Source organism: Gambusia affinis, linkage group LG20 (genome assembly GCF_019740435.1).
Source record: "Gambusia affinis linkage group LG20, SWU_Gaff_1.0, whole genome shotgun sequence".
In the NCBI taxonomy this organism is placed as follows: Eukaryota; Metazoa; Chordata; class Actinopteri; order Cyprinodontiformes; family Poeciliidae; genus Gambusia; species Gambusia affinis.
In genome coordinates, this window is record NC_057887.1 from 17,872,504 (window position 1) to 17,888,424 (window position 15,921).

General features: G+C 40.2%; 1 protein-coding gene across 2 annotated transcripts; it reads left to right on the top strand.

Annotated features, from left to right (window-relative positions):
• Window positions 1-4,019: 4,019 nt before the first annotated feature.
• LOC122822896 (neurogenic differentiation factor 2-like) lies at window positions 4,020-10,109 on the top strand. 2 transcript variants are annotated; one of them, XM_044101966.1, is made up of 2 exons: window positions 4,020-4,263; window positions 7,872-10,108. In XM_044101966.1, the coding sequence occupies exon 2, from the start codon at window positions 7,885-7,887 to the stop codon at window positions 8,959-8,961; it is 1,077 nt and encodes a 358-aa protein (XP_043957901.1). In that variant the 5' UTR covers window positions 4,020-4,263; window positions 7,872-7,884; the 3' UTR covers window positions 8,962-10,108. The 2 variants fall into 2 exon arrangements, with proteins under 2 accessions (XP_043957901.1, XP_043957902.1); XM_044101967.1 differs by lacking the exon at window positions 4,020-4,263 and adding an exon at window positions 4,266-7,783 and having other exon boundaries at window positions 7,872-10,109.
• Window positions 10,110-15,921: the final 5,812 nt, after the last annotated feature.

The following is a 15,921-nucleotide window of genomic DNA, read 5'->3' on the forward strand; positions in this document are numbered from 1 at the left end:
TAAAGCTGGGTTAGGTTAGGTTAGAAATCAATTTGGAAACCGTATGAAAAAACTACAGGAGGCTTTTAGTTACTCTGAAGGAGCTGCTGACATCACCAGCTCCGGTGGAAAAATCAATCAAATTTGCTATTTAGTTCTGAAAGCTGACAGAAAAATGAAAAAAGAAAATATTTCTTTGTTAAAAGAAGCCTGCGAGAAATTGTATTTTTTTGTCACAACACATGTGGAGACATAAAAACTTAAAGATAAAAGTGTTCTGGTTCAATGAGAATAAAATCAAACTACATGCAAAATGCAGAAAACAAAAGACCACATTTTACCCTGAACACACCATCCCTGCAGTGAAACTGGTAGTGGCAGCATCATGTGTCATCAGTATCATGGCATGCATCTCTTCAACAGGGACATGGGATCTTTGGTGCCAAAGAAAAGCCTCCCATGATGCCTTGCAATACTGGAGGGCAACTTGTTAGAGGCTGCCTGGACAGGCCACCAGTCCCCACAGTTAGAAACCAAAAAGAAGTGGAGGAAGATTTGTATGTCTGTTTCATAGAAGAAAAAATCTTATCGGGTTAACTGTAGACCAAATGATGACTGGAGCTTGTTCCTTAAGAAAATCCTTGTGATTTGAAAAATGGAAGTGTGCTAATTTAATAAATCCAAGCAAAGTGTCTGCCCTGATTGTTCACATTTGTGTGGAACCTGTTTCACGTTGCCCTTGGCTACATTTTTATCAGAAGATAGGAAACAACATTTTGCCTGTTTCAGTAAAAATAGAGAGAACTTGCTCCTTGGTTACTAAACTGTGCATCAATAATATGATGGGGATGATAAGCCCGCTTCCCCTGGCTTTCTCGCTTATTATTCATTCCCTTTCTTATTCCTTGACTTCTGCTCCCTCTCTGCAATCTGTGCCTCTGCCACCTTTGGCACCATCCGCCCACATGGCACCTTTGCCAAGCCTGGCAGCACAAACGGGACGCTCTGCTTAGCTCAGTTCAATTGACTCGTTTAGGCAATTGCACCCTGACTCTGATCTCAGTCGCTGCCCGGTATTTTTTTCATCCTTAGCCATTGAGTGGACATCGTGGATTTTTCTTCCCCTTTAATATCACGATCTTCATTTTATGTATTGATTGATATATTTTTCTCAATCAAGAGCCAGAAGTACCAAAATAAAAAATCCTATTTCTATACACAATAAATTTCATGTATGTTGATATCAAACTGCATAGATAAAGAAATTCATCCATAATTAAGTGATACATGTGTATAGATATATTTCAAGGTTTCCCCCAGAAACTTGCTAAGCCTGGTGGTCGGGGCACTTGGGAGTCATTCATCCAGCAACCTGCTGTGTTTTTGAGTTAAAAAATGTCTAAAGTTGAAAGAAAATTTGAAAATATCACTAGATAATAATGTGTTATTGGAAGAGTGGAAGATTAAGATCTGAATACCAACTATAAAAATGCAAACATTAACAAAAAGCAATGTTAAGCCTGGTGGCCCGCCAGGCTTATTATACACTGTATTTATACTCTATAACAATGTCTATGGTGCAGGTGGATGTTGTAGAGCACATGTGTCAAGCTCAAGGCCTGGGGGAGAAATCTGGCCCGCCATAGCTTTTTATGTGGCCCTACAGACTCCAAATTTCATCAATAAGTCCCTCCAGTTTTTCACAAATCCATATAATTCACACAGAATCAGCAGATTCCCATATTTTGGGGGGATTTTTGAGCAAATTTCTCTCAAAATTGACCTAACACACTGGTTTTAAGTAACTGCTGCCTCAGCCTTACTTGATGTGAAGTTATACAATACAATGATTAATAGAAAGTCACATATGAGATCATACATAGCTCAAATATATAATGTATACTTGATTAAATTACATGCTAAAATCATACTCTGAATTTGTTCTGAATTTGTCAAATTCAGAACAATAGCTGATTGGTTTTCCTATTGGTTGTTCTATCCATCCATCTATCCATTGTCTATACATTGTTACCCTTGTAGGGTTACAGCTGGTATCTGTCTCTGGCCGTCAGGGAGTTAAAGGCGGGGTTAGCTCTGGACAGGTCACCAGTCGGTCAAAGGCCAACACTGACAAGCAATTACACACTCACACTCAATGGCAGTTTAAAGTAATTAACCTAACAGTCAGATTTTTGGATGGAGAGGAAGCTGGAGTACCCAGAGTGAACCCAGGCCAGGATCTGAACCCCGGGCCTTCTTGCTGCAAGGCGACAACGATACCAACTGCACCACTATGCAGGCCTGCAGCATTTTCTGAAATACTTCTCTATTTTCTTCCAGTTTTTTTTTTTTTTTTTTTTTTTTTTTTTTTTAGCGCACTGGCATATTAAGGTAATCATTTACATACTATTTCTTTCATTGCTTCACAGGGGCACAGTTGGGTTCTAATCCTGGGTTCAGATCCCAGTCTGACCTCTTTCTGCATGGGGTTTACATGTTCTCCAGTGCATGCACTCTGGCTTCCTCCCACAGTCCAACAACATGCCTGGTTAATTGGTCTCTAAATTATGTTTAGGTGTTTGTGCATGGTTGTTTGTTTTGTGTGTCTCCGTATTATGGATGCTCACTTGTTCTTGATGGATAAATGGATTTATTGAAATGTGGGACACTTGAACCTCCAGACTTTTATATTCACAGGATATAGTGAAATTATCATATTTAGATTTTGTAAATGCTCATCAAGCTAAAAATTGAACAAAAATAATTTTAATAGTTTTTTTTTTAAAATAAATAAATTTAGAAAATTAAATTGTGGCACTTATATGACTCCATACACCATACACAATTGCAAACTAATCAAATATATCCACAAGTATTTTAATTTATTATATCAGAAATACAATGTATTTATCAAAACAAAATATTTATTAATGAAATATGTATTTTTTCTGTATGTTCATTTGAATATGTGCATTTGTTTATATATGACACATTTAGGTAGTCATTTAATTATTAATTTTCATTTAGGAAATTGTGACATTTATGGACATCCATAAATCTGCATTCCGCCAATATGAATAATTGCATGGTGAAATAATTGCATCTCGTCTACATATTTATTAATGATACATTTATCTTGTTAAATATTTGTGAGCTAATTCTGTCGTTTCCCTCTTTAATTACATGCTGAAATTTATGAACCACCTTCAAACTTTTAGTCAGTAAAATAACATATTTTTATGTGACACATTAGTTAGACTGTTTATTAAAATACTTGTCTAATTGCTTACCATATTGTTACATATTGGCACTATCAGTAGATCATTATATACTTGTGGCACTTTTGCACTTCCATAAACCTACTGTTTTTGTCAGTTACAAAATGTTTAGTAATAACATGCTTTTTAACTAAATATTTATTGAAGCGTGTATTTGTTTGAAATTTCAACTACAATTTGTAGTGAATTTTGACACAATTTCTTTTTTTCTTTTATTAATTTGCATTAAATTTAGCTCTCGTGGACCGCCATACTTTTGGACAAAATTGTGGTTTTAAATTTATTGCTTGAATCTTATTGTTTACATTTCCCCTCCCCCCAACCCCCCAAGACAAAGGTGAGTAGATTTTTTCATTCTACAGTATATTATTAATCCATAGTAACCCTGGAGTTGTCACTGTCTAACGGTGCTCTTTGTTTTGCTGTAGCTGCACAGGATCAATCAGAAATGTTTTTATAGGCTTACTATAATTATTTCTAGTAAGGGGATTGTTTTCCTACACCCCATATTTGAGATTAACCCCGTTTTCCCCAATGATAGCGGCTAAAAGAAGCATTTTTATTTGTGCCATCTCGCTCTTATTCCATTTTTCCTTTCAGCTCTGTGACAGATGGCGAGTCCTTCTCCCCCGGGGGAGTGGGGGAGCTGGGGTGGGACAGTCTCTGTGAATGCGGCCGCATGTCAATCACCGGCTCTCATGTGATGGCTCCTGCCAATGACGTGCCAGCCATATGGGCCTGGCATCAGAGCTGCTATGTAACCCACCCGGTCCCGCCTCTGAGGTGGCACACGGCTCCCTCTCCGCACGGCTTGTGCAGCAGATACAGACAGATCAGCAGCAGCAGCAGAGGATCCGGACAGAAACGGAGTGGCAGGAAACAGGCGTGAGAGCATCCACGCAGCATCCCCGCAGAATTCGCGCAGGGCGTGTGGATGTGATGCCCACCCGGAGAGAGATGGTGTAAACAAACCAGCTTTGCCCCGTCACTGAGCTCCACCGCGGAGGTAGGTTAACCATCTCCTGTTCTGCTCTGCCTTTGTGCTTGTTACTCCTGCAGCGACGGAGAATATTAACGTCTCAAAGCAAAAATACCTGGAGATAATTCAATGCCTCATTTTGCGCTTCCTCTCTGATTAAATCAGACGAGATCCTAAACTCATTTCAAACCCCCTCAGTGCTGTTCTTTATGCATTCTTGCAAGTTTAAATGAAAAGATTGCAGTTAAATAAATCAACACAATTGGAAATATATTAATTTTTATAGAAAATGAGCATCGGGGGTGTAATTTATTTGTGGCTGCATGGGTGCACGTGTGTGTGCGTGTGTGTGTGTGTGTGTTCGTGCACGACGCTCGTCAGAGCCACTGTGGGGGTTGAATTCTCCACAGAGATACACGGGCTAATTGACAAGGTATTGGTTGGCATTAATTACATTGTGCTTACAAGATTAGGGAGAGGAAAAAAAGACACCCCTGGACTTCATAACCACAGCGGAGCTCAGAAACATCCGAGAATTTTAGGGATTAAAATTTTATTTAAATGCACAACTTTCCTATTGAGCCCGACTTACAAGTCTGTGTCAGAGGAATCTGCTTCTTGTACGGATTAATTTCGCCCCGCATGGAGATGTCTTTCTATCTTTTAAATTGATTTATTTTTTTCCTAAGATATTGGGATTCCCAATTAAAATAGGAAAAGGGTTTATGAATATAATATTACTCTAGCTGGTACAGTTGCTCTAATGCTCTAATCCTTATATTTCTAGTATCTCTTGCGAGTTTGTTTGGAATTTCACAAATAATTTAAGTAAATGAGGAATCCCGAGAAAGCTTTTAAAAATATATTTCCTTAAGAATGCGTTCATGCGCAAAATAAATGTTTTGGATCTCGTTTTCTAGGTTATTCTGAGGCCTTGTTGTGCTGGAATTTCTAAGGGGTGTCACTTTTCCTGCAGCTGATATCCGTAGCTCGAGTGCGTCCCCCGGGAATAAGCTTATGCTGTCCGACACGTCTCCTCACACAAGTTTAGGCCGAGGAGCGTCCGAGACTGACGCTGCAAGCAATTAAATATCAACCTTTCATCGAATCTGAATAGAGACATTTAATGAGAATAACAAACACCCGATGAGTGGATGAAAAGCAGTCAGGTCTAATTACATTTTCGAGATTTTTGACACAATCATTGTTTGGATTTAAGATTTCCATAAATATTTTAATCGTTTCAAACTGGATTGCTGAACAAAATAGACAAACTATTTTACAGTTTTCTTATTATTGTTAGAATAAGTCGGCCACACACCTGAAGGCTATAAACTCAAAACACTTTCTGACTTTTTCATCTTTTTCGGGCAGGCCAGTCCTTGTCTTGGCCTACAGTGAGAACAGAGCTCATTAAAACGTGTCGTCTCGTTTTGCAGAACACACCTGAGTGCGTAAACAGCCACAGGGCCGCAGCGTCATAATCGGTGCAGGTCATTTCGCCCCATTGCCATTTCGTAGCTAAGCAGTTGATCGTTTCGTACCCGGTTCTTCGGGTTAGAAACCCTTTTTTCTCCGGGACTTTTAAGGACGACAAAGAGTCAATTGGTGGCCCGGATGGAGAGGATTTTACACCCACTTTGACAGCCAGCGAGGAAAGTTGCTAATGAGTCACAATGGAGTCCATTGGCCCAAACGAGAATCAGCCAGTAAAAGGTGCTTTTCGCTTCACCATTTAGTTTTTTGTACCAGACTTTTCAGGGACGAAACGAAACTCATTGACAAGTGAGGTTGATATTGTACCCCTTGGGTTAATCTGTTTACATTTAGGTTAACAAATCTAATTTTGTTTAGTACCTGTTAACAAACCATTTTGTACCATCTATTTTTTATTGTAAAAAAAAAAAAAAAATCTCAATAGGGAACATTATTAAAATATTACTGTAAAAAGTGAATATAATAATCTGTCTTTTTTAAATGAATGTATTTTATTATTAAAAGCCAATATGTAAAATTGGAAATCACTACTTTTAAAAATAATGTACAATAATGTCAGTTTTTAATCAGTTATTTCATGCTTTGTTTGATGAAGTGCATATTTACCTATCTATCTATCTATCTATCTATCTATCTATCTATCTATCTATCTATCTATCTATCTATCTATCTATCTATCTATCTATCTATCTATCTATCTATCTATCTATCTATCTATCTATCTATCTGTTCATATTTTTCATATCTATCTATCTATCAGTTCATATTTTTCTGTCCCATAATGACAGAGCCGATTCTAAGGTTGCATGGGGCCTCGTGCAGAATTGCAGTTCGGGCCCCACTCTCACCTACAACCCACTACGTCAGCTCCAGTAACATGTCTTTGAAACTGTCAACACTTGGCTGTTTGATACAAACAAATTTTTACAACACATTTTAATAACATACAGGCAAGACATCATTTGAAAAGAATAATTATAACCACAAATTATTAAACTAAAAAAAGGTCTTTAACATTTGTTAGACCGCAAAGACACCACCACAAACCCAAGCAGGACGAATGATAAAATGGTGAACTATAGAGAGATTAATGTATGACTAATAACATTACAGTTAATAGAAAAATATGTTTCTCTCACAACTAATATTTTTTTCAATTCGTAGAACCCAATTTTTTATTTTATTTTAAACATCTTAAGACTGTTGAAAAAAAATGATACTCATCAATTTTCAAAATAAAAAGCTGGCGCATTGTTAATTAAAATAGATTAGAAAGCTTTAAGTTTTCTTTGTAGTCCAATGCTCTTGGTCGACCCCTGCTGGCCTGGGGTGGTGCATACAAGCCAAACAGCAGTTTAGTTTTCTTTGCCTGTCTGAGTATTTTGTCTGAAGATCTATTTCCATGTATTCTTGTTTGATTTCTATTGGTAGATCTTATTAGAGTCATCCAAATTTCCTGACATTAGACAATCAGTATAAATTATAAAATTGCTGTGAATCCTAGAGAGGTGTGGAAGGTGGCTCCATTTTATAAGAAAAAGGTATGAAGTGCAGAAGAAACAGTTAAATAAAGAACCAAAACTACAAAATTAGAAAATGGCCAAGAGGGGAAACGACCAGTTCGTTTATTGGCCCCTAGTTTTAAATAGAAATATAATAAAATATTTTTTCAGGAAATAATAAACAGTCTAATGCAAGAATACGTGTGAGGCATTCTTTTTATAATTCAGAGATCCTGCTAAAAATGTAAAATGATTTTGAGGTGCGTGGTTATGAAATGTCCTGTTTGTTTGCAGGAAAACGAAGGGGGGAGATGCGGAAATGGATACCAAATTGTTACGAATTAGATATTTACGTGGTGCCTACAGGAAATTACTCTAGTTGGTTGCCAAGATGAATACGAGTTCACGCATTGTTGCTAGAAACGACTAAATTTCGTAACCGAAAAGTCAGATTCTTCACGACCCAAGACATAAAGACACAGAGTGGTTAAAGAGTGAAATGAGCAGCACCCCCAATAGAAAACAAATAGTTAAAGTTTTCATATAAGGTATGTGAACAAGATGGTTTGTTTGTGACGAGATAAATGGAGTAAGAAACGGATCGTCCAGCTGAAGAATTGTCTCTGCATCTTACAGGTTGTCTGCCACAATGTTGAGCCGTCTGTTCAGCGAGGTGCTGCCGGACGTCCAGCGGTTGGCGGCGGACTGGGTGCAGGACACCGACAGCGACGGATGCAAGGTGAAGGAGGAACGCGAGCCGTGCCACCTCGGAGAGGACGATTTGGACGAGCCGCGGGAGGGCAGCAGCCGGGCAGAGTCCGAGATGGCCGAGGACGACGACGATGAGGACGACGATGGCGAGGAAGAAGAGTGCGGGGACGAAAACGGCGGGGATAAACCGAAGAAGCGCGGCCCGAAGAAGCGCAAGATGACGGCGGCGCGCATGGAGCGCTCCAAGTTGCGGCGCGTGAAGGCCAACGCGCGGGAGCGCACGCGCATGCACGATCTGAACTCGGCGCTGGACAACTTGCGCAAAGTGGTTCCGTGCTACTCCAAAACCCAGAAACTCTCCAAAATAGAGACTTTGAGGTTGGCCAAGAATTATATTCTAGCCCTCGGGGAGATTTTACGCAACGGGAAACGTCCAGATGTGGTGACCTACGTGCAGATGTTGTGCAAGGGCCTGTCCCAGCCTACTACCAACCTGGTGGCGGGCTGCCTGCAGCTCAACACCAGGAACTTCCTGACCGAGCAGTGCGCGGACGGAGCCCGCTTCCACATGCCCAGTTCTCCGTTCTCAGTCCACCCCTACCCCTACCGCTGCTCCCGCCTCTCTAGCCCTCACTACCAGCCCGGAGCCGGAGCTCTCAATATGCGGGCCCCTTCCTACAGCGGCTCCGGGTATGAGGCCGTGTACATGCCGGGCGGGACGTCCCCAGACTACAACAGCCCGGAGTATGAGGGCCAGCACAGCCCGCCGGTGTGCCTGAACGGCGGCCTGTCCGGGAAGCAGCAGGAGTCCTCAGACACAGACAGGAGCTATCATTACTCTATGCATTACTCCGGACTGACCACATCCCGGCCTAATCACGGCCTACATTTTGGACCATCGGGAGCGCGCAGCGGAGGCGCGCATTCAGAAAACATCCCACCTTTCCACGACGTCCACCTGCACCACGACAGGGCGCCGCCATATGAAGACCTGAACGCTTTTTTCCACAACTGAGCAGCTCAGAAAAGGAGGGGAGCAAACTACAGGCTCACCGACTCCACAGAGACAATCCTAAAGAAAGCGTTTATTATTTAAAAAAAAAAAAAAAAAAAAAAACAGCAGTCGGAGCTCCTACATGATTACCTTCTGTGTGCCACCTCTATACTGTTGTACATCCTATCACAAAATGTGTCCAGTAAATTATTCCTGTATGCAGAATGAGTGCAATTTAAAATGTGAAAGTCAAGAAGAGACATGTTGTGACAAAAACAACAGAAATAATAAAAAGAAAAGGTGTTTTATAATTGTCTGAGTGGAGCGATCTTATTTTGCTGTGAACAATAATAAATACATAAATAAATACATTGTGGCTTATTCGAGTACATTAACATTTTAAGAAGTATCCGGAGGAAATGTTAGATTAAAAAAAACCCATGTTTGTCATTATTAATTTATATCAAACATAAAGAGTCCAGTTAAAAGATAAAGATTGGGGTTATGTCCACAAATGATCTTTTTAGGAAGTATGCAGGAGATTTTATTTTTATGTTTGATCAAATAACATCTCTGAAAATATGCTTCATCAGGTACAAAATTTAAGAAGGTTATAGAGCATTTAAATTCGCTATTAAATTGATTTTGGACAGAAATATCTGTCTTGACTCGTTGCTTAAAAAATATGTAGTTTCAGAAATTACGGAATGATTGCGAATCAAGGCGACCATCATTTGATAAAATGTAATCAGATCTTTTACGTGCAATGCGCACAAGCCGGCAACAAATAAGCTGGAGTCCGACGCTAATTAGCAGAAGCGCATTTTACCGACGTACAAACGCAAAAGCTCATGAAGGTGATTAGTTTCACAAGCAGAAGTCAAAGGAAATTAATTGTATTCTGCAAAGTGCACCCACAGTTTAACATTTCAAACCTGTTGCTTAAAGGGAAACGTGTAAAATGCCCCCGGAAAGATCCGAAGAAGATGAAAAATGTTCCAATTTATCCAAAACACAAAACATATGTGAGATATGTGAACCTGACCTAACGCATCTAAAATGCGCAGAAATCCTACGAAATCTGTCAGGAGTGCAACTATTAGGAAGGAGCCTCTATTAAAATGAGGAAAAACATGAGCAAATACTGCAAAGTACATTTTTGGTGCAGATTTTCTCTTCTTTCTTTTTATTTATTTTAATTCAACATAGATATTTTTCGTGACCTCGCGATCACGTGCGCGATCTTCTCATCGCTGTTTTTCCGGTGGAGCAGGTGGATCTGATACCGATCATAAACTAGTCTGATTCATCAGGTAAGTGCGGTTATATAACGGCGTGATGCAAAACAATTTCATATATTTTATATTAAAAAGAAAAAGCCGACATCAGGGACTTTTAGGCTAAGTCAAAATGGCCACAACTTGAACTACTTCGGCACAAACATTCCATCAAAAGCTCAGATTTGGTATTGAAATTGCGCAAATGTAGAAAATAAAACTTAAACTCTCCCATTAATCTAATCAGTATAAATTTGGTCTTGTATTGAAATCGCGTTTCGGATAGTTTGAATACAGATTAGAGAGTGTGATTGCTCAATAGCGGGAGCCGGCACCATGTTTTGGACCGGAGCCCCGGGCCTCATGTGTTGTCACTGACATCCAGGGGTAATCAGTAGCTGGTGGGCACAGGGGAGAGAAAAGTGACCCATCCAGCTCCGAAACGGGCCAGACTTATTTGAGTCAAAATTTGTATGTAGATTCAACTAGATCAAACATTCTCAAATATCTTTGTATAATCCTTTATGATTTCATTCAAGCGTAAAAGCTCGAATGGACTCACCAAATAAACAAAAGTATCCGAACTAGAACCAGGCAAGTCAATGGGCCGCCGGGTTAAAGCTAAAGAGGCCCAAAGCTGAGTGGACTTTCATTACAAATACAAAAGGTTAAATAAACTGCAACTATTAAAATGAAAATGAATCACAAAAATTAAAGCTAAATAAATGAAATAATCACCTTAGAGTTCAACGAAGCTGTTTGCGTGAGTATCAGAAGAAAACATGTAGGAAAAGCCAATTTGTCGTAAATTGAGTATTAATTACAAAATGATCAATATTTACTTCATGAAGCTACAATCATGCTTAATGCTGGGATGAAAGACGCGTGCTTTTATAATTTTTTTATTAACTATTTGTCAGAATTAACCCTTTGCAGCGTCTCATCACAATGTGCTTAAAATTTTATAGATCTTTTTTTAATCTACAAAAGATTAAATTCACTGCTTTTCAACCCATTAAATGATTCCATCAGCTGATGGGACTAATGTGAGCATTTTGGACACTTGTAGCCGCTGAGCAGTCTAAAAAGAGATTCTGTCTATTAGCTGTAATTTAAACATTTTGTGCTATCAAAACCTCAAATAAATCCTGTGTCAGGGTGTCTTAGCTGAGTGTCCGTTTTTATTTAAAGGTCTGGCCTGAGAGGGCGAGCTGAGGGTTTCAGGTTGTCGCGTCTCATACATTATTATTATCTGCTCTTTCTCAATTTGCCCCCCCTCCAGTGAAGACCGGCGGCGGGTGGCACGAAGATTTGATGGCGCAGCGCAGAGCCAAGTCGCTAAATGTCTGCAGAGCACCAGTAAAGCCAGAGACCGGTGGAGAGCCCACCATCGCGGACGACCCGGTGCCAGCTGCGCCACGTGGCAGCCAGGCGGCCCCTGCCAAAGGGGGCCCTTGTGGGAGGGACCCGGTGTTTCTTTCCTAATTCACTCAGCATCTGTTCATTATTCTCCACCGTTATAGGAGGTTGAGTGTCCACGCGTGGCCCCATAAAAAAAAAGACCTTTTTCCTAGTTTGCGGTCATGCACTTGCTGAGAACTGGGGAGAAGCATGAAGGACTTGTTTTCATGTATCCTGCAAGAAACCTTTACATTTTTACTAAATAATAATAATAATAATAATAATAATAATAATAATAATAATAATAATAATAATAATAATAATAATAATAATAATAATGTGCAAAGTTAAAAATATATAATGTAACTTTATTTTTATTAATATTAATTAAAATGTCTCTCTTGAGTTAAATCCCAAATTAAAATTTCCCGATTCTGTTTGTACGTGACATTAAGGTCTGACAGCATGTGGTTACTCTAAATATCTGTGACAAATAGGCTTAGCTGACACGTCTGAAATGCATAAAATCGATTAGTTTGGATCCCAGTCATTGCAAAGCTGTCCATGTGAATGTTTATAATAATACCACTCAATTACTGTAATTGAATAATCCACCCGATGGGTCAGTTTCACTGTTTTAAAAGTGATCAGCTGATTCACTACAAACCTCATAAGCCCATCTAGGCAAGTCCAGTGTGCTGAGCCCTCCATCTGGGCAGTTTTATCCCCCTTTATTCAATTAAACAAACATTTATCGGATTAATTATGTGGGGATTATTTGATGTTGGGAAAAATATTGCAATTGGGGAGGGAAAAAAAAGAAAGCTAAAGCAGATCAGTCTTGTATAAAAATGTTTTATTACTGTGGACAGATGAAGGTGAAAATCCCTCAGTAGGGAGCTCCTGTGGGGCATTGCCTACATGCATGATGTATGGAAGACATGTTTTGTTTGTGACTTCCTCCTCACTGGTTGAACCGTTCACTTAGCTGATTTTGTTCTGGCTGCACGCAGAGCTGAATTTGAGAGTGACCTCCACTGCAGTGGGCATTGGGTGCCACTACATCATCACTCAGCCTCCTTGCCAGCTTGAGCGCCACGCCCCAGATCTGTGGAAATGGGATGAAGCTGAAGCTGGCATGGAGCGAAATTCCACCGCATCTCTGGGAACAATGAAAGCAGATGAAAGCAGTGCATGTAGGAGATCATGTAAAGCTTTTGTGCACTGACAGAGAGGGTCCAAGGCCCTAAAAAGAATTTAATTTAGAACTCACCTTACATCAGATGATCACTGATCATATGTTAACACAATGCATGCATGTTTTCTTTCCATATCCTTTATTTTGTGCAATGTTTTCAATGTTTTTCATGTTTCTTTTTGATTTTCGTTTGGTAGTTTATGCATCACAGTTGTACTTTTTTTTTTTTGCATCCTGCATTTCACAACAAGAGACACATTTGATGTTGCCTTTAAGTAAAAATCCGAAAACTGCCTATCGCTCGCGGATCTATAAATAGTTAAAGTGTGAATGGCACTTTTGCCCAGCTCAGACACAAGCAACAGAAAACTATAGGTTTTCCTTAGGATGCAAGTGTTGCTTATATCACCTGTGAATTGTAGCAACGGCATTAAAACTGGAAGGAAGTGCGAAGGCATCAAAGCTCTCTGGTCAATAACATATTTAAACGCTTACAAACTTGGGTTGTGTAAATAAAAAAGACAAAAGAAAAAAAAATGACGTGTTTGTGCGGTGTGGATCCTGTGTTATGCATTGTAGGGTATAGAGGTTGTTGTCACTCTGCACAGATGGTGGCAGAGTTTTTTATTTATTTATTTTAAGGAGTGGTGGAGGGGTGAGGAAACAAGGAGGGGAGTGATCCACGACAAAAAAAAGAAAAACGCAAAAGGAAAGGCGAGGAGGAGGGTTGCATCTCTGATGCTGCCATGCCACGGTCACACGGGCAGCAGTAATTGGCCTCCATATTGAGGGGTTTTGTGGTGCTGCAGGGTGGGCAAACTCCCAGCTGGACCTGTCAGATGGTATTCAATCCAGCTCATTGCCCTCACTCCTATGCTCTTCTCTCTTCTCTATCCTACCCTGGCGTGCTCACTTCTTTTTGTTCCTCTCCTCCCAATGGCCTTTTTTTCACCCATCTTTACCATCGCTGCCTCATCCCACTCGCAAACTTTACTCTCACAGCTCCTTTTTTTAAAATCACACATTCGTCACATCCACACAGCACATATCCCCTCCCAGCATATCACTTTTTTTTTTTTAAATCTCCTCACTTTCTCTTTTTCACATGGTCACTTCAGTCTAACACATTTGGAATCTTAAAGTACATCGCACTCTTGCAGAGCTCCTCCGTCTCTGGTCACCCACGTGTTAAAACACACACACCTACACAGTCACAGAGTGTGTTTTCATCACCTCAGGAGGACGTCACAGCTGACTTACGCTAACCTTGATCGTACTTTTCCGACAATGTGACACATTCATGAGTAATACAAGTGTACAAAAGTGAACACATTTTTTTTTTAGATGAGTCTCTTTCTTTCAGACGGTGACTCTAGTTTGCAACTTGCACTCGAGTTGGAGATTCGCGTTCTAAAGTCTCAAGACTTGACTTTGACTTGAGGTCTGGGATTCAGTAATCCATCCATCCATCCATCCATCCATCCATCCATCCATCCATACATCCATCCATCCATCCATCCATCCATCCATCCATCCATCCATCCATCCATCCATCCATCCATCCAACCTTGTCCCTAGTGGGGTCTGGAGGGGTGATTCAGTAATCAGGACTGAAATTGAACTGGTACATTAGGATTATTTCGCATCATGAATCTGTCCTCTTTGAGTAACTATGCATGTGAATGGTTGTCATGGTAATGCTGCTTATAGTATGTATTGACTCCATAATGGCTCTTGACACTAGCTGTGTGTCTCCTATGTGTTCCTGTTCTGAAATCAGTAGTTAGGACTTTACTGTATTCTGCTGCATCATGACCAGGTGCATCACTTTTTCTTGACAATATACTTATTTTTTGTATTATTATTAGGCCCGAGCAGCAAAGCGCTGCGAAGGCCTATTGTTTTTGTACTGTTTATTATTAGGCCCGAGCAGCAAAGCGCTGCGAAGGCCTATTGTTTTTGTACTGTTTATTATTCTTTATTATTCTTCCACCCAAATGAATTGCCTTTTTGGAGGCTTTAACATATTCAAAAACTCACCAAATTTGGCGGACGCATAGAGACTGTTTAAAATTTACGTATTTTAAGGTTGTCGCAAAAATCGCAACAAAAATGGCTCAACAGCGCCACCTAGAAATTTTCAAAAGACCCTTTTCTATTCACTTACTTTGTCGTAGAGACTTGAAATTTGGTACAGTTGTAGAGCTCCCCAAGACGCTCAGAATTTACAATTATTGTCATAGTCCAAGTATCACAGGAAGTCGGCCATTTTGGATCGAAGGTCACATTTTGACCCCATTTTGGCCGTTTACAGCATTGGTATTTGATCGAACTCCTCCTAGGGATTTCGATTGATCGGCTTCAAACTCGGTCAGTCTGATCATAAGGCATGGCCGATTAAAAGTTATCAAAACGGTGACTTTTGAGTATGCTGAAGGGGGGCTAGCGGGGGTCAAAGTTCACCAACTCGCCACGAAACTCTAAACAGTTATAACTCCTACACTAAAACTCTCAGAGGAACCAAACTTTCAGTGATTGAGCATCATGGGTTGACCTAAAATACCCTGGGGTCAAATGATGACATCACTAAGGCCACGCCCCCTGAGAACAGGAAGTGTCATGTTTTACTGGGAACGGTCCCTATATTACACCTTTGAACTAATCAACATGAAACTGTCATAACAGACAGGAAACATGTGGCTCTATAAGGGATTCCAGCCCGACCGGCTTTGATGGAGCAGGTGGGCGTGGCGCGTGGCTAAGTGACCTCTAACGCCGCTGTCATACGCTTGGCTCTGAATTCCACATTTTTGGGCCAAACTTCTCCAAACTCACTAGGATGGATCTTTATCCACCCCCAAGGAATCCATAATAAAATTTGGTGGGCGTGGCCTAATTTCTATAGCGCCCCCTAGAAAATTTTAAATGACCGGCCCGAAGCCATGCTTTAACCTATAATTACAAAACTTCTTACACATCTGTATATTGTCCTGATGTACAAAAAAGTCTCTTGGATCCATGGTCTCAACCCAACAGGAAGTCGGCCATTTTGGAATAAAGTTCCAAAATTGACCCCATTTTTGATGTTTACAGCCTTTGTATTTG

Excerpts from the sequence above, each read along its gene's own strand:
- LOC122822896 (XM_044101966.1), top strand. The coding sequence starts at position 7,885 with ATGTTGAGCCGTCTGTTCAGCGAGGTGCTGCCGGACGTCCAGCGGTTG.